The following is an 18,874-nucleotide window of genomic DNA, read 5'->3' as shown; positions in this document are numbered from 1 at the left end:
GGAGCAGTTATCCCCAGAAACCAGCTTTGTGAAGATCATGACTTCCTGGTTTGGCAGAGATGGCCAGGGTTACCTCTGCCGGAAGTTAGGAAAATGGAAGCTTTTCTATTTCGTTTTTTTCACCTCATAGCTTCTCTCTCACACACTGTCTTGGAGAGGAAGACATCAACTATCTGACTCCTTCCCCAGAATCCACACAATACAGACAGTGCTGGTCCATGAATGTCACGTTACTTTGCTTTTTAAATTTAAATTTATTTATTTTAATTGGAGGCTAATTACTTTATAATATTATATTGGTTTTGCCATACATCAACATGAATTCACCACGGGTGTACACGTGCTCCCCATCCTGAACACCCCTCCCACCTCCCTCCCCATACCATCCCTCTGGGTCATCCCAGTGCACCAGCCCCAAGCATCCTGTATCCTGCATTGAATCTGGACTGGCAATTCATTTCTTATATGATGAATGTCACATGTTACTTTGAAGAAGAGAATTTGCCTTCATAGGCAGCACTAAGGTCTGCAAAGCCCCTCTGATGGGGTTGAAGGACCTCTCCACAAAGGAAAAGATTTTCCAAGTTAGCAGCCTCTTCTAAAGGGCACCCCTGCTTCCCAATCACTCTATTCTTTAAAGTGTCATCTCCATGAAGGAAATAACATTTACCTTGAAAACAAACCCCCTGAGGCAGGACTCAGTGTGAGTGGCTGTGTGCATGTGAAGAAGAGGTTTTGTTTTGTTTTTGCTTTACCAGGTGACATATGGCTATATATTCATTCCAGAGGGGATTTCTACATTAGGTCTATACTAGTTCAGCTAGAGTGACCACGAGATGTTTCCATTTTGCTCAATCCTTATTTCATTAAAGCCAGAACCCAGAAAAGCCAATGAAAATACAGTCAGTGTTGCAAAAGCAACCATTATTAAACACACTTTTTTTTGTGCTTTCCCAAATCATGCTTTTCCACCTCTAGCTCCATCTTTTATGTCTAATTTTAAGATAGTATGCCCACTGCAGTGGCCTATATGGGAAAAGAATCTAAAAAAAAAAAAGAGTGTATATATGTATATATATAACTGACTCACATTTAAGTCGACTGTACTCCAATAAAAACTTTTTAAAGAAAGACAGTACAGAAACTCGCCTATCTCCTAATGAGCTCCACTCCTAGAGCATGTTGAAAGTCCAATTGTTGGTTAGTCCAACAAAGTTAGCCTAGGTACCCAGCTAACACAATCAGCTCTATGGTACTGTACTGTAATAAACTTGTAACACTTTTCACACAAATATTTCAGAAAAGCAAACAAACACAAAGAGTAAAGTAAACATTTTTAATGTACAGTTAGAGTACCTTGAGAAGTGCAGGAGTACAGTACAACAGCTGGCACATCGAGTGAACAGGCAAGAAGGGTTACTGGCTGGCGGAGGGACAGGAGGTGGATGACCGTAGAGCTGAAGGATCGTCGGCAATAGGAGACGGAGGGCAAACTGCAATTTCACTCACGCCTGACATTGATGACACAGGTTCCAGTTCTTTGCTGGATTCAATTCTGTCTACTCTCTTTAAAAAATGGTCCAGTGATGTCTGGGTACTGGCTCTTTTTTCTCATCATGATGACACGGTAGCACTGGACCGCATTCTTAACAGCTGCTACAAACTTCATGTACCGTTCCATGTCCGAGTCCTGTGCCTCAGACACTAAGGCTGCCTCTTCAGATAAACAAAACCCCCTTGCCATTTCCCGCCTCGTGAATCTCTTCAGTTCTGCAGTTACTTCCTCTTGTCCCTCTTCATCCTTCCTCTGGGCCTCCAATTCCTAGAGTTTCTTAGACGTACCAGCTACACCACTGCCGCTTTTACATTTGCTTCCAGACACCCTGGATTTGAAATAAAGATACTGTACTGCTGTCCTCTATACTGCACTGTACAGTAAAGCACAGTATCTTTATGTCAAATCCAGGATGTCTGGAAGCAACTGTAAATCAGCTGTGGAGGATTCACATACATGACAACACACGCCAGACACGTGAACTAACTTATGTGATTGACCATGCGAATGCATATTTGCATCTTTGAAAGCTTGAAACTTTAACATTCATATATAGGGGACTTACTCATTTATTTTTCTAAAACAAATGTACAAGGTCAGTTCTGCCTTGTTATCTATTTTCAAGGATTATCTCCACCCTCTATCTCAAATATTTTAAAACTCAAAGACATTCCAGCTTCACATACATAACGGTTTGGAAGTAGCAAAAACACCATACTATAATGTCAAGCTTCATCATAAATGGTTAATTTAGAAACTATGAAATAAAGCCAGAGATGGAAAATCAACAATATGGTAGGTGAGACAGAAGATAATAGTTACCTTTTTCCTTTTTCTTGATGGGTTTGGTAGGAATCCTTTCTGAAAGAAAAATGAGATTCATGCTGTGATGGGTCCTTGTTTCTGCTTTGTGAGCTCAGTAATTCCAACTGCCTTTCATTCATGTTCCACTCTCAACACAAGTTCGAGGGATCTTCATGGGAAATAACCTCCCTCTCCAAGTCTGTAACGCAATGCGCTGCTCTGTTACCCAGCCTCAGATTTAAAGTTGGCTTTAAAAACTGCATCCTTAGTCTTGCTCTCCTTATAAAGTCTTGCCAGAATTTCCTTTACAACCACTTCTACATCTGTCACTTCCTTTCCATCCCCCAGTATCCCTCTAACTTGTGTATTTATACCTCGAGTACTATAGCTACTCCATTGGTACATACCTAGTGAGTGATTGACAAGTGGCAGGCCTTATCAGTGGCCTTGGACACACACTCTCTTTGGGGAGACAAGTGGGAAAAGCTGGCACGGAATCGGTAAGAATGATAAAGTTTAAACCGTGCTCTCAGAATATTTCAGGATCCAGAGACGGGCAAGTGTAGTAGGCTAAATAATGTCCATTGTTCCCCATACTCCCCCATCCCCACCAAGATGTTCACATCCCAATCCCCAGACCCATGAATGTGCTAACTTATACAGTAAAAGGGACTTTGGTCCCTATCAGAGGGGACAGGAGGACCAGAGTCAGTAGTAGGAGATGTGATGACAGAACAAGAGCTGGAGTGATGTGAGGAAGGGGCCACAAGCCAAGGAATGAAGGCTGCTTCCAAAAGCTGAAAAAAGCAAGGGACAGATTCTCCCTGGAAGGCTCCAGGAAGAATCAGCCCTGCTGAACCTTGACTTGAGTCCTGTGAAACGGATTTCATGCTTCTGATCAGCATAACTGTGTGATAATAGATAAACGTTGTCTTAAGGCACTAAGTTTGTGGGGAATTGTTACAGCTGCAATAGGAAGCAAGCTCAGGGAATTTCCAAGGATTCCAGCGGAGTGTGCTGTTTGAGCTGGGCCTTGTAGGGTGAGTGGGGTTGATCAGGTGGGAAGGTAATGGAGGTCATTTGACGTCTCCATGGGTTAAAGTTCCCCACCCTGTAATCTATCTTGCATTCCCTGATCAGATTCTTACCTCTACAACACTCTTTCAACTTAGTCAGTCAGTCCCGAACCCAAACCTCCCACGATTGCCCCATGATTAAATGAAGGGCTCAGTCTTTTGTCTTGGGCCTCAAGGCCTCTACAATCAGCCCTGTTCATGTAGGAAGACTTATCACCCACAACTTCTCGACAAGTCATACCATCCTTTCTATGTAGAATTTCTCAGTCCTACCTTTTTGCTTGTTGGAACTAGTCTTCTTTTAAGACCTAGCTCAGTGCAAACTGTTCCGTGAAACTGGCCTCAACTTCAAAGACAGAAACAACCTTCCCTCCCCTGAGCTACTGTGTCTCTTCCTGCCAGCGAATCTCATTTTCCTATCCCTGAGCTGTGCCGACCTGTGCTTATAAATGAGTAATTGTCTTCCTGGTTAGGGGCTGGGGGCCACACTTTGCAGTGGCTTTAGACATATTCAATAACTATCTTCTCATCATTAGAGTGGCACAAGGAAGGACCCTCTGGGGCATGTGGTACAGAGCCAGGAGGCACGAGTTCATCTGTGACAGAGATCTGGCCTGTTTTGTTCACATCAGGGGCTGATATGAGGATCAAAGAGATATTTTATTTTAAAATATCCTTTTTCAAGAATGAACTTCATAAGTCTATCTAGAAAACACTCACTCTGATGCATTATTTTCAGATACTCAGTTCTATTATGTTATTTTAAACATTCCCCCTACAAAGTCTAAGATCTTCCCTTACCAAATTAAATTCATTAAATTTAATTTACTTTCCTGTGACCAAATTACACAATGGCAATTATTAGTGGCAGCGCCAAGGTCACAATTTTTACTGTTTTACCTCCAAAATTGTAAGACTGGAGCCTATTATACAGAGTGAAGTAAGCCAGAAAGAAAAACACCAATACAGTATACTAACACATATATATGGAATTTAGAAAGATGGTAACAATAACCCTGTGTATGAGACAGCAAAAGAGACCCTGATGTATAGAACAGTCTTATGGACTCTGTGAGAGAGGGAGAGGGTGGGAAGATTTGGGAGAATGGCATTGAAACATGTAAAATAGCATGTATGAAACGAGTTGCCAGTCCAGGTTCAATGCACGATACTGGATGCTTGGGGCTGGTGCATTGGGGTGACCCAGAGGGATGGAATGGGGAGGGAGGAGGGAGGAGGGTTCAGGATGGGGAACACATGTATACCTGTGGCGGATTCATTTTGATATTTGGCAAAACTAATACAATTATGTAAAGTTTAAAAATAAAATAAAATTAAAAAAAAAGAGTTTGAATACTACATAGAAAAGAACAAAATTTTGCCATTTGCAGCAACATAGATGGACTTGAAGGGCATTATGCTAAGTAAGCCAATGTCAGACAGAGAAAGACAAATGTAAGCATGGTATAACTTATATGTGGAATCTAATATATATATATATATATATATATATATATATATATATAACAAACTAGTGAATATAACATAAAAAAGGCAGACTCAGAGATATAGAGAACAAACCAGTGATTAACAGTGAAGTGGGGAGGGGAACGACATAGAGGTAGCGAAGTGGGAGTTACAACTAGTGGGTATAAGACAGGCTCAAGGATGCATTGCACAATATGGGGAATATAGCCAATATTTTGTATAATTGTAAGTGGAAAGTAACTTGTGAAGTAAACCAGAAAGAAAAACACCAATACAGTATACTAACGCATATACATGGGATTTAGAAAGATGGTAACAATAACCCTGTATATGAGACAGCAAAAGAGACACTGATGTATAGAACAGTCTTTTGGACTCTGTGGGAGAGGGAGAGGGAGAGGGTGGGATGATTTGGGAGAATGGCATTTAAACATGTATAATATCATATATGAAACGAGTCGCCAGTCCAGGTTCGATGCACGATACTGGATGCTTGGGGCTGGTGCATTGGGACGACCCAGAGGGATGGTACAGGGAGGGAGGAGGGAGCAGGGTTCAGGATGGGGAACACGTGTATACCTGTGGTGGATTCATGTTGATATATGGCAAAACCAATACAATATTGTAAAGTTAAAAAAGAAAATAAAAAAAGAAAAAATAATTTAAAAATTTAAGTGTAAAAGTTTACACACTTAGAGGATTGAGTTGTAATGAAAGCCAGAGAAGATAGCACCCACATGAACTATTAGGGATAATATATGCATTGTGACCGAGGCATGGTGATTTTCTGGAAGTGTCCTGCTAAAGCTTGAAACCGGTGACCCATGGCACAAAACCCTTGATGCAGCGCTTTGACGCTAAAATACCTGAATCAAGATTTTCAGGGGCCATCCCCCGCAGCGCACACTCTGCTTCCAGTTCTTGGAGGCTTTGTGGTCTCCTTCATCTTCAAACTCCTTGAGGGTGAACCACTTTCCATTCTTATCCTTTATACACTTTTCTGAGGAGCCTGTGAGACCAAGACAAGGTGAGCTCCTTTTCTTGCCAGGGCATGCATCAGACTGTGAAAACCCCAAGACTTGACCTCCCACCGCATGAATCTGGGCCACTCATTTTGGGTTCAGAATCGGCAAGAAGAGAGCAGAGTCCCCTCTTTGGGACCCAGAGCAGTCTGAAAGGCAAGAGTAGGAGCCAACTTCCGGTCCAGTGTGCATACTTTGACCTTCATGCAATGAGAAGGACAGTAATTACTACCTGGGAGTGCGTTCTAACTCACTTCAGTCATGTACGACTCTTTGGGACCCTATGGACTGTAGCCTGCCAGGCTCCTCTGTCCATGGGATTCTCCAGGCAAGAATACTGGAGTGAGTTGCCGTTCCCTCCTTCAGGGGATCTTTCTGACCCAGGGATTGAACCCTCATCTCTTATGTCTCCTGCATTGGCAGGCAGTGCCACCTGGGAAGCCCCCAGTTACTACTCACATTTACTTAAAAAATATTTCATTATGTTCAAAAGAGAAAAAAAAAAAAGAATGAATCTAAAGATGAGTAGGGAAGATTCTTTCTCTTCCCTTCTCTGAGACCTGAGATAGAACCAGGCCGAGTTTCTGAGGGGGCAAGTGAGGTCACACTGGGCTCACCACAGCTACATCTGCCTTGTCTTGTACAAAAGTTGATCATTTCAGCTAACGGCAAGCAACTATTTCTCATATTTTGAACTCAAGCTATTTTATGTTAAAAGAAATTAGGAAATGCTATAAAGTGGGAAAAGTTAAATTATATATGTGCTATGGCCACCTGATGCGAAGAACGGACTCATTGGAAAAGACCCTGATGCTGGGAAAGATTGAAGGCGGGAGGAGAAGGGGATGACAGAGGATGAGATGGTTGGATGGCATCACTGACTCAATGGACATGAGTTTGAGTAAACTCCAGGAGTTGGTGATGGACAGGGAGGCCTGGCATGCTACAGTCCATGGGGTCACAGAGTCGGATGCAACTGAGCAACTGAACTGAACTGATATGGTCATTAGGCAAACATTTATATATGGACTTCCCTGGTGGTTCAGACGGTAAAGAATCTGCCTGCAATGAGGGAGACCGGAGTCTGATCCCGGGGTCAGGAAGATTCTGTGGAGAAGGGAATGGTTTACCCACTCCAATATTCTTGCCTGATGAATCCCACAGACAGGGGAACCTGGCAGGCTACAGTCCATAGGGTGGCAAAGAGTTGGACATGACTGAGCAGCTAACATGAACACAAAAGCAAAAAATCCATTTATATTGGATTGGCCAAAAAGTTCTTTTGGAGTTTTCTGTAAAATACGGAAAATTTGCCTAGTGGCTCAGACGGTAAAGCGTCTGTCTGCAATGCAGGAGACCCGGGTTCGATCTCTGGGCTGGGAAGATCCCCTGGAGAAGGAAATGGCAGCCCACTCCAGTATTCTTGCCTGGAAAATCCCATGGACTGCCCAGCCTGGTAGGTTACCATCCATGGGGTCGCAAAGAGTCGGACATGACTGAGCGACTTCACTTTCACTTTCTTTTCATGGAAAACTTGAACAAACTTTTTGCCCAACCCAATACTTGTTGGTACCGAATGAGCTGTATTTTGGGAGGAGGAATCAGTTATGATACATGAGCAAGATGAGCATTTGTACTATAACAATTATAATTTACAAGCTTTTACATCTATTATCTCGCTTTTTTCTCATAACATGGTGAGGCAAGTTTTATTATTATTCCCATTTGGATGAAGACTAAGTTCAGTATGAGAGATACTGTGTTGACCCACACAAAATAGACACTCTTGGTACAGCTGAAACTTGAATCCAGGTCTTCTGAGCCTAAAGGCTGTGCTCTCTTTCAGTGAGCAAAAGGCCAGACAGACATTACAGGGAATTGACTGTGAAGGTTGTTGTTAGGTTTCTCAAACGTGTACATCCTCCATCCTGTTATTGAAGCACGTGCCCTTGTATTGGGTGCAGATGGGAACCTGTGGGCACTTCCTATGGCAGGAGAGGAGATGGCCTGGTTAGCTAATGTTCATTAATTTAAAAAGTGTGGAAATGCCATCTTTCCTCCAGCCTCTCTGGGATGCTGTGTGGAAAAGAGCCAACAGAGAAGAATTGAGCCTGCTTTCTTCAGAAAGTCTGTTTACCAGATGGCCCTTGCTGGCATCTGGGAACGTGGTCTTGGGAAGGGGTCTTACTATTCCCAGAACTTAAGAGTGGCTCACTGTGCCTGAACTGTTGGCATAAACGATATTGTGTGTGTGGAATGCCTGCTTTCCTTCCAAGAGTTTGGAATTTTGGCATGTGCTAGTCAGAGGGCACTTATGTAACTAACCCCTGATAAAAACCCTGGACGCTTAGGCTCAGGGAAGCTTCCCTGGCAGACAACACTGCATATCGTTGTTGGAGAATTAAGTGCATCACGGTGACCCCTCTGGGAGTGGACTTTGGAAACTGACATCTGTACCGCATGATTTTTCCCCTTGCTGATTTTTTCGGTGTGCCTTTTCAATAGAATAAATAGCAGCCACGAGTTCAATAATATGCTGAGTCCTTTCAGTCTTCCTAGTGAACCACCAGACCTGGGGACAGTCTTAGAAACATGTTCCTCCCCTCAACAAGGGTCCACAACCTGTGCAATATATTATTCACATGGGAGTTTTCTAACTGAAAAGTGTAGAATATAGTGAAGCCCACCTTTTATCATTTTCTCCTTATATAAAATCCCCATCGCCTCACCACAAGTCACGGGAAGCTGATCACGTTGAAAATCCATATTTGTATCTCTGGGAACTCTTGGACCTGCAAGGAAGCATGTGGTTTTTTCATTCCATCTTGCTCTAAAATGGTCTGTCCTCCCCTATCTTGAGATCCTTCTTTATAACTTGAAATGTAATGGGAGGATTTCTCCCATGAATTAGATACATATCTAGGTCTTTCTTTTATGGCAGGTTAGGTCCATAAAGCTAATGTCACTTTATATCCCAATCCTCTGAAATCCTATATACACACCTCTTGAGGAAGGATATGAATTCCCAAGTTTGCCAGCCCCAGCTACCTATTGCATGATCATTTTCTTCCTGCTGTTTTGAAGGAAGAGTATAGTCATATCATTGCTTTGAAGTTATACAGATGGAGAAAAAGCCTCAATTTTTCATTTTTTCTCCCTGTTTGAGGGCTCAACTGAGGCAATAAAGCAGGATTGCAATGGGCCCCCAGAGGGTCAGTTCCATCTTCCTGCCTTGGTTTCTGCTTTGCTTCACTTCTCCTTCATGCGACCTTTCTCTGTGGCTAGAATGTAACTTGCTCTAGAAGAAACCACAAATTGCTCAGGAAGAGGGCCTCTGTACACCCTTGGGTGAGGGTGCTGAGGTCTGATTCCTCTGAAGCAGGTGCTGAAAATCTTAGAAAGAATGTCAGTAGTAGGAACACTTTCTCTTGCCCTCTGGCTAGCATTGAAGGGGATCCAGTAAAGACTGATGTTGGGGCTTCTCTCTGGATGGGGAGGGTAGGCTGTGGACAGTCTTTCCAGAGTCAGTTCTATTAGAGTTGGTTGGGCATAGGAGGCCAGTCAAATTCACCTGCCACCCACCAATTTACAGAGGAGGAAATTGAGGCCAAAAAAATGAGTGACAAGCCAAAGTTATACAATCAAAGAAATTTTAGGAATTTCTTTGGTAACAGTTCCCGTTACCACTCAGAGTCCCCTTTGGTGGCTAGCCTATGGCTCTCTATGTAGGCAAGAGAAGAATGAGCTAAATATTACGTGAGTCATACTCTTTAGATATATTTCTTCATATTTCCCTCCTCAAAAGTTATCACTGTGGTGAGGGGAGATGTGCCCAGGAAGCCTGGGGGTCTCTCACAGATCAATTGACTAAACAATGTCATGTTGTTGAAACTGACCAGGACCAAGGACTATCCTAACGTTTGTTACTGGCTCTATAAGTCAATTAAGAAAATTGATTGATCACTAAAAACATGAATTATAAAATAGAAATTTGCATTATTTTATTTAAAAATGCATTAATCATTTATTTTTTTACCTCTTTTTCTGCCTCTTTTCAAAGACTCAGTGCAGACTGTTTCTATCCCTGGGAGAAAGTAGAAAAATAACATAAATGTGTCTTTTTACAACATTATATTGCAAACAGTGTTTTGCAAAAATACCATTTAAATGTCACTTTTCAGGAATCTGTCTAGTACATCAAGAAAAATGTTAAATGCCTTGATAAGGAGTTAGGAGTTTTTTCTGTAAAGGGTCAGGGAGGAAAATATTTAAGGTGCTACGGACCACAATTCCTTTTGGGATTACTCAGCTCTACTATTTTATTGTGAAGGCATCCATAGACAATTCATAAATGGTAAGATGTGGCTCTGGCTGTGTTCCACTAAAAATTTATTTATGAAACAGTTCATGGATTGAATTTGCCCTGCGGATCTTCATTTGGGGGAACCGTGGTCTAGACTTAGTTACAAAGATGATGCCTATCTGAGATATATCCTGTGTTTCTTTTACTAACATTTCCTAGTCATTCCAAATAAAATTGAAACCATGTCTTACACATTTCCCAAGTAACAGAGCAGCACCGTGAGTAGAATAATGAAGCTGGACATCTGTCAAGTCTTTATTGTGCGCCAGGAACGATCCTTAGAACCTGTCTCTATTGATTTACTTTATCCTTAGAGCAAATTTATCAAATAAGAACTAATAACTATCCTCATCTTACAGATGAGAAAATTGATGTGCACAGCTAAAAATACAAATTAAAAGCACTGAAGATTTACTTTTATAAAGAAGCAGCAATTAAAGGCAGTAATATTAGGTCTCAAGGAAAACTTTATGCTCAATTCTGTAGGTCAGATAACTGCCACAAAACTAAACTTGAAAGGTTTTTGACCAAAAATGGTGGCAAAAATGAGCAAGGGCTGAAAAAAACCTAGTTCAATGGCCCTAAGAAGGGAAGCTTATAAAACTGATTGTTGTTTTTGTTGCTGTTTTCCATCACTAGGTCATGTCTGACTTTGTGACCTCATGGACTGTAGCATGCCAGGCTCCTCTGTCCTCCACTATCTCCCAGAGTTTGCTCAGAATCATGTCCATTGAATCATTGATGCTATTTAACCATCTCATCCTCTGCTGCCTCCTTCTCCTTTTACCTTCAATGTAAAATGGATGCCTAAGTTCCTAAAGTTGTAGGTAGGGTTAGAGATAGCACAAAATGTTGACTTAGATATTTCAGAACAATGTAGTATCTGATTCAATTGCTGACTGCATCCAAAAAGATGAGGCATGTCCATGTGCACGTGTAAGTCTGCCATCATTCAGCAGTGTCTGAATGCTGAAGTCAGGGATGCTTTCTAGTTAAAGGTCTGTGCCCATCATTCAGTTCCCATGGCTAGAATCCTAGAGTACTAATTTGGTAATGCTGTTCCAGGAGAAAACAGCTCATAGATGAAGCTGAGGTGGGCCTTGCTGGCCAGTTAGTCTCTTTATTATTATTTCACTTTACAGAGGAACAAACTCAGGCAGAAGAGGCAATGTGACAGACCCAAGTCCACAGGATCACCTCAAGGGGGTGGGACGTGGGGCAGGACAGTTTCATCACTTGTGAGTTACACAGTGTTTTATAGCTACAACTATTTCCAGCCTCAAAAGTTATCAGTTCAGCACCACAGAAGCCCTTGGGCCTTGGGTTCTGGTTGCAGATTCCACCACCATGCTACTTGTTTGAGGTATCATCTTTGTCTCCCTGTCATGTTTTAGAAGTTGACTAAATCTGGTATATTTCTCAATGGTTAGTAGCTACAGAAAGTAATTAGAGAAATAAGTCTATTAATAAAAGTGTAGAATAAAACATAAGAATTTAGACAGTTATTAAACATTTATTTATATATTTATTTCCTCTTGGTTTGCCTCTTTGAGGCTCTGTTACTCAGAATCTCAATTCTATGTCTTCCCCCTCTTTCTGAGAAAATAGAAAAATATAAAACAGATGCTGCTGAAAAGTTGCATTGCGTGTAATAATACTTTAAAAAATTCCATTTTACTGTAAATTGTCAAGATCCTGCTGCATAAAGAAAAATAAATACTCCATAGCCTTGCACTTACCAAGCCTTTGATTGTTAACCTGGGTTCCTAGATTTCATGTTGTTTACTCTCACACTAATCCAGATACATTTACGTCTACATTTAAAAGAACTTAAGGCAAGTTTCATTTCTTGTATCTAAAGGAACACTTTGAGAATGATAATAATGAAAGCTGAAAATGAAGGAGAGTAAAAAAGCTGGCTTAAAACTCCACATTCAAAAAACTAAAATTATGGCACCCAGTCCCATTACTTCATGGCAAATAGATGTGGAAACAATGGAAACAGTGAGACTATTTTTTGGGGCTCCAAAATCACTGCAGATGGTGACTGCCACCATGAAATTAAAAGATGCTTGCTCCTTGGAAGAAAAGCTATGACCAACCCAGATGGCTTATTAAAAAGTAGAGACATTATTTTGCCAGCAAAGGTCCATCTAGTCAAGGCTATGGTTTTTCCAGTGGTCATGTATGGATGTGAGAGTTGGACTATAAAAAAAGCTGAGCCCCAAAGAATTGATGCTTTTGAACTATGGTGTTGGAGAAGACTCTTTAGAGTCCCTTGGACTGCAAGGAGTTCAAACCACTCAATCCTAAAGGAAATCAGTCCTGAATATTCATTGGAAGGACTGATGCTGAAGCTGAAACTCTCATACTTTGGCCACCTGATGCAAAGAGCTGACTAATTGGAAAAGACCCTGATGTTGGGAAAGACTGAAGGCAGGAGAAGAAGGAGACAACAGAAGATGAGATAGTTGGGTGGCATCACTGACTCAATGGACATGAGTTTGATCAAACTCCGAGAGTTGGTGATGGACAGGGAATCCTGCTGTGCTGCAGTCCACGGGGTCGCAAAGAGTTGGACACGACTGAGCCACTGAACTGAACAGTTGTTACATGCTTATTATATGCTAGACACGGATTAAGATCCTTACATTTACTAATTTATCTTAGGGAGTTTTACTATCCCCATTACCTATAAAGAAACTGAAGCATCCTGAAATTAAAAAAATTAAGTTTAGTAATCCAGACTTCCTTTGCTTGAGAGGCAGAATCAATGCAGCAATGCAAGAATTTGGATTATCTAGGGATATGTGATGGTAACCTACACAAATAATACACTGGCCATCATCTTAACCCTGAATGAAAGCTTTTGGGATGAAAATATGAAAGAAACAGAAGAGTTTGTTCACATGGGTTTGGACAAAAAATGATCTAAAGAATTAACCAAGAGAAACTGCCCAAGTGGAATTTGTAGAAATATAATTTCAAGTCATAGAAAACCTTAGGGTGAGAGATATCAAAAAAGGTTGATTGAAACCCTATCTCAGGCGAATAGGCTCTCAGGTATAAGAGGTGATGGGTTGTGAGAGGAAAGATGAGGGGGCTTGTGCAGGTGAATTTCTTGAATGCCGTGTTCAAACATGTTGATTCCCAAAGCAGGGCCATGGAATGTGCACCTGTCCTTCCTTTCTTCTTTTATTCTTCGTTTCCATTTCTTCCCTTCATTCTTTCCCCTTTTCTCTCTTCCTTCCTTTGTTCCTTTCTCTTTCTTGCACTGGACTACAGTTTGGGCCTGTTTAACCATAGGTTCTTGGGCAAATGAAAAATATTTTCTGTTCCTCTATGTTTTTCTCTGGCACTGCTTGATTCACCTTCTTTCAAACCTGTTAGGCCAAATAAATTAAAGATACAAAAGTAGTCTGGTTTAGCTTAAGAGTTCTCCTTACTGGGAGAGTTGGGGTTTAAGTCCAGGTAACAATTGTTCTTTGTGAAGTTTCTCTCTCAATACACCACAGGAAGTAGGGTGGTTGTTTTTGGGTTTCCTATTCAAATAGACTATCTATTGGCACCAGAGACTTGCTATAGAAGTTCAGTGCTCCCCTGCCCTCAAGGCAAGTGAGGAAGCTTCCAAGATAATTAATCTGTGTCTCCAAGGGCTTAAGGGAGGCAGAGGTGTTTAAAGACTCAAACCTGGAAAGTCTAGAGAGGGGTCTAGAAAGTCTGAAGACCATGAAGAGGCATGAGCCTTCCCTGGGAAGGGAGAGGTTCAGTTAATTCTTGAGAGATACTGTGTCCAGGAGGACATTTTGGATGAAAGAGGTGACCCTAGGAGGGGTGTGGACCTCCTGGAAGCTGAGAGACTAGGAAGGAAGTGGTAAGCCATCGGTTGGATTTCCTGCATCAGGGGAACTTCAGTTGAGAAATTCTCCCTGAAAGGGGAGGATCTCTGAAGAACCCACAAATGTGACTCATGCATCTGCCATTTCTGGGAGAAGTGAAGGGTTTGCTGGAGGGCCATTCCTGCTCTTGACTACTTCCTTCTCTCCTTCCTCCCCAACTTGAATTAGCCAAAAGCAGTAGATAGTGAATGGCATTAGAGAGGATGTGTAGATGGTCAAAGAGGCTGGTCTTACCCAATTTCCCCCCTACCTATTTTATAGTTTTAATATTATATCAGCTCAGTCTTTTAATGTTGAGTGAGAATATCACTGCTGCTGAAAAGGATTAACACAACTCTGGGGCTTATTTAAGACTTCATCCTGTGGCATAGAAAGAACTATTTAAGAGAACAGGTTTGATAAGGAAGGAAGTAGGAGAAGGAACAAATATGATCTGTGCTTAGACTTGTCATTCCAACTATTAAGTTAAATATGGCAGTGAGATTTCACAAAAACTCAGAGGACAAAATTCTTAGACCAGGTAAGTATAACCTGGGAAATAAACAAGATGATAAAGATAAGTATGGGAGGCTTCCCTGGTGGTGCAGTGGTTGAGAATTGGCCTGCCAATGCAGGAGACACGGGTTTGATCCCTGGTTGGGGAAGAAGATCCCACATCCTGTGAAGTCACTAAGCCATGCGTCAAAACTACTGAGCCTGTGCTCTCGAGCCTGGGAACTGAAACTTCTGAGCCCACACGCTGCAACTGCTGAAGCGTGCACAACCCAATCCAGTTTTCTTGCCTGGAGAATTCCATGGACAGAGGAGCGTGGCAGGCTACAGTCATGACTGAGTGATGAATACTACTACTACATTTTAAAATATATTTAATATATAATAATACTATATTCAAATATATATATGGTATTAGAAATAATCAGAAAAAATTGAAAGGATTTCTTCCAAATGAAAGAAATGTATATCCAAATATGTTTTCAGCCCCAGAAGAAAAATCTTGTCATCTCTACAGTGCCATGTAAACCCAACAGCAGTGTTTTATATGATATGATTTTAAAGAATGACCAAAAGAAATATAGTAGAGAAGAAAAACATTAGTAGAATGGGAAAGGAGCAGGAAAAAGAAGAGAGATAAAGAAGAGAATACAAGGAATGAGGTAGAAAGGAAAATCACAGAACTCAGTTCAGAGAATGGGGTGTCGCTTGTCTCTACGGCACCAACAGTGTGGTGTGTGCTCTGAGTTTGGTTTAAGTAATTGTGTGTATATTGGGCATAGATCTGATGTGATTCCAGTCTGGCTTCTGCTTAATTGATTAAATTCTCTCTTGTCTGTTTCTCCTCATTCCATTGAGACCTGTCTTCATCAGTTACAACAGAATTTTCTAACATTTTCTCCCTTATTTTCCACTCAATGCTAACTTGTCTCTGGCCACCAAAGCTTTGGGCTGCATCCACATTCCAGCTCCTTTTATTGCCAAAGTGCCTCAGGTAACAACAAGGCCAGCCTTGAACCAACAGCGTCTGACTTTGCGTCTTTGAGGAAATCAGGGACTTGGGAGGAAATCGTGGAGAACAAGTAAGCAGATTGCTGTTTGTCACCCATAAGTATTCTCTCTTTTCTTTCATAGGACGCTTGGCTGCCTATAGCCTCCCCTTGCACTTAGCTCTGGCCATGTGAGTAAGTGTGGGCTAATGGGATGTGAGAAGAATAGTCTGGGTCTTTCCATTAAAAGAAAAATGTGGGTGATATCCCTAGCAACAGAAAACAGTGAACAAATCCTTAGCATTCTTGAAAAAGAGAACCAAAGTAACAGAAGGCATAATTGAAGGTAAGTTCAAGAAAAAATTTGCCAAAATTATTAAAAAAAAAATGAAATATATTTTGTATAAGTACATGTATTTTCACTCTGTAGCAGAGAAAATAGATTCCAGTCAACCCTGAAATATATTCCAGCAAACTTACTGTACTTTAAAGATAAAGAATTGAATGGGCAGCCTTGGCCGAAAGACCAAGTCATTTTCAAGGGAGAGGAATCTCTGGCTGTAGAATTTTCTATAGCAACATTGAATGCCACAGAAGGTTTCGGGAAAATCCTACAAGACAGTTCTAGAAGTAAAGAACAAGCAAATTATTTTCAGGTATAAATAATAAAAGCAAGTATTTTTGAATAGGGACATTTTGGAAATATTGGTCCTATGAGTACTTATTGAGAAAACTGCTAGAGGGTCCACTTTAGCAAACCAAGACAGGACTGAGACATTTTGGCAAGAAGATTAAATGAAAATGTAAATGAGGTGAAAGTCCAGAGTGATAAGTGTATATGTCCTGAAAATATAGATATAATGTAATACCAAAAAAATTGCAGAGGAAGGCAGAAATACGAGTGGTAGAGCAAGGATATTGTTTTACTGTTGGGAGTCAAGGGGTATTATTTGGATAAATAAAGGATAAATATAAAGCACTTTTTATATATGAGAGGTAAAAAATAAAGGGAACGTGCGGCCTAAATTTGGTGGGAGAGGAAAGAGACTGGACAGAGAAATATAGGACACATACTAATTTTGCAAATCTACCAGGTAGGAAATTAATGGGATCTGTCTACAGAGAGGATCAAAGGTGCCATATAAAGGTAATTCTAAGAGTAATTACTACAACAAAAGAATAAACCTTTGTAAATATCATAAGTATATACTCCCAACCAAAGGAAATATGGGAAATGAACAAGAACTCAATTCAATTTCTTTTAAAGGAAAAACCCAGAAGTGGCTCATGTTTCTCCTACTCAGGAGAAATGTGGCAGGGCTAACTGCAAGACCAGTTGGGAGGGTTAGTCTCAGCTAAGCAATCCTATGCTCAGCTTTAACCACTACAACCAAAATGCAAACCTTCCTAAGTATCACAAGTACACACATGCACATAAATGCATTGAAGACAGAATGCAGAGTGTTGACATTTTTAATATCCAAGACACTAGAACAAGATGAATCATCAGTACAAATTAACATGACAGAAACGAGTTCAAACATTTTGGTCCTAATAATAACAGGACATGACTTAACTCACTTATTTAAATAATATATTTTGTAATTAAATTACAAAGTAAACCCCAACTTTTAACCATATACAAAAGACTCAAGTAAAAACACATTTTTAAACGCTGAAAATCAATGTACAGGCAAAGGTAATTTTGGCATACATCAACGAAAAGAAACCAGGGAATCCTGATCTGATTATCAAACAAAGTATAATCCAGGACAAAATGTTTTAAGCAAATAGAAATTACGGGAAATATCATAAGAGGTAAAAACAGTCTACTAGTAGACAATCTTATTTTTTATTACCCTCAGTCCACAGATGATCAAGTGGACAAAATGAAAAGGCTCTGAAAGACCCAAATAATACGTTTTAACAAGGTTGATATTATTGATACACATTCAACTTCATACCTAGAAAATGGAAATAGAGAATGTACATTTTCTCCCACGCTCTCTTAAGCAACTCTTGGGTCAGAGAGTAAATATAAATCCAAATAGTAGGCTGTCTGGCAAGCAACAATAATAAAATATTGCCTATGAGAACCTATGTATTATTTAATTCAAAAAACGAATTCTAGAAAGAATGAAAATATGTATATATACAGCCAATATTCATTACTCACATATTCCACATTTGCGAAGTCACCCACTCTCTAAAATTTATTTGAAACTCCCAAGTCAGTTCTCATGGCGCTTCCATGGTCATTCATGATGGTGCGCACAGCAGTGAAAAATTTGGTGTTGCCAGACACACGTGTTCCCAGCAGAGGTTGAACAAGACAAAGCTCTGCCTCCCTGTTTCAGCTCATTTTGTAAACAAGCATCCTTTTGCCATCTACTTAATTCCATGTTGTTCTCATTTTTGTGCTTTTTGTTGGTAATTATGCTGCTTAAAATGGCCTCAAGCCTAGTGCTGAAGTGCTGTCTAATGTTCTTAAGACTGTGACGTGTCTTATGGAGAAAACACATGTGTTAGACGAGCTCCAATCAGGCATGAGTTATAATGCCGTTGGATGTGAGTTCAGCATTAATGAATCAACATATATAACAAATTAGGTGTCTTTAAACAGAAACACTCATGAAACAAAGATCTATGTTTATTGGTTTACAAAAATAGGACCAGAGGCTCACAGGAACCAAACCCTCTATTTCTTTTGGAAGCAAAGTTTTGCTATTAGCTACTTTGTGTTTGGGGTGACTTCATACAACCTCTATACCATGAATAATGAGAACTGGCTGTATTTGTATACACATGCACACACACACAATGTATTTTCAGAGTCTACCCAATTTTTCCATTGTTTTTGATTTCAGATATTATACTTATTTCTATTTGGCTCTTTTTTTAAAAATATATATAGTTTTGAAACATTTTTGTGAATGGAGGTGGAGGGACTAGGAAAAAAAAAGAGGAATCAAGCACATTTTCCTATACTTTTGACTCAAGCAACCGAGTAGAAGTAATGTCATTTAGTGAGAGAAAGGTGGTGGATGACAGGTTTGGGAGTGAAATAAAGAAATGGGTTTCATGTGTCAAATCTGAGACTCCAAGTGGAAGTTTGGAGTCAGAAGTTGAACTTATGACTTGGCAGTTCAATAGAGGGACCAAAGGAGGTGAAATAAAATTGGTGGT

General features: G+C 40.5%; 1 protein-coding gene across 5 annotated transcripts in view; it reads right to left on the bottom strand.

Moving 5' to 3' along the window:
* Positions 1-18,874, bottom strand: part of LOC129646855 (nuclear body protein SP140-like protein) — a 95,965-nt gene that overhangs the window by 12,619 nt on the left and 64,472 nt on the right. For all 5 annotated transcript variants that reach the window (XM_055573714.1, XM_055573710.1, XM_055573709.1 and 2 more), the window contains 4 exons: positions 9,982-10,029; positions 8,633-8,737; positions 5,790-5,932; positions 2,378-2,416 (listed from right to left, as the gene is read on the bottom strand). In XM_055573714.1, coding sequence (XP_055429689.1) covers positions 2,378-2,416; positions 5,790-5,932; positions 8,633-8,737; positions 9,982-10,029 — 335 coding nt within the window. The remainder of the gene's footprint in view (positions 1-2,377; positions 2,417-5,789; positions 5,933-8,632; positions 8,738-9,981; positions 10,030-18,874) is intronic.

The sequence above is a fragment of the Bubalus kerabau genome, chromosome 3, assembly GCF_029407905.1.
Source record: "Bubalus kerabau isolate K-KA32 ecotype Philippines breed swamp buffalo chromosome 3, PCC_UOA_SB_1v2, whole genome shotgun sequence".
NCBI classification, from domain to species: Eukaryota; Metazoa; Chordata; class Mammalia; order Artiodactyla; family Bovidae; genus Bubalus; species Bubalus kerabau.
Note: the sequence above shows the minus strand (reverse complement) of the source record. Positions and strands in the feature narration are given on the sequence as shown.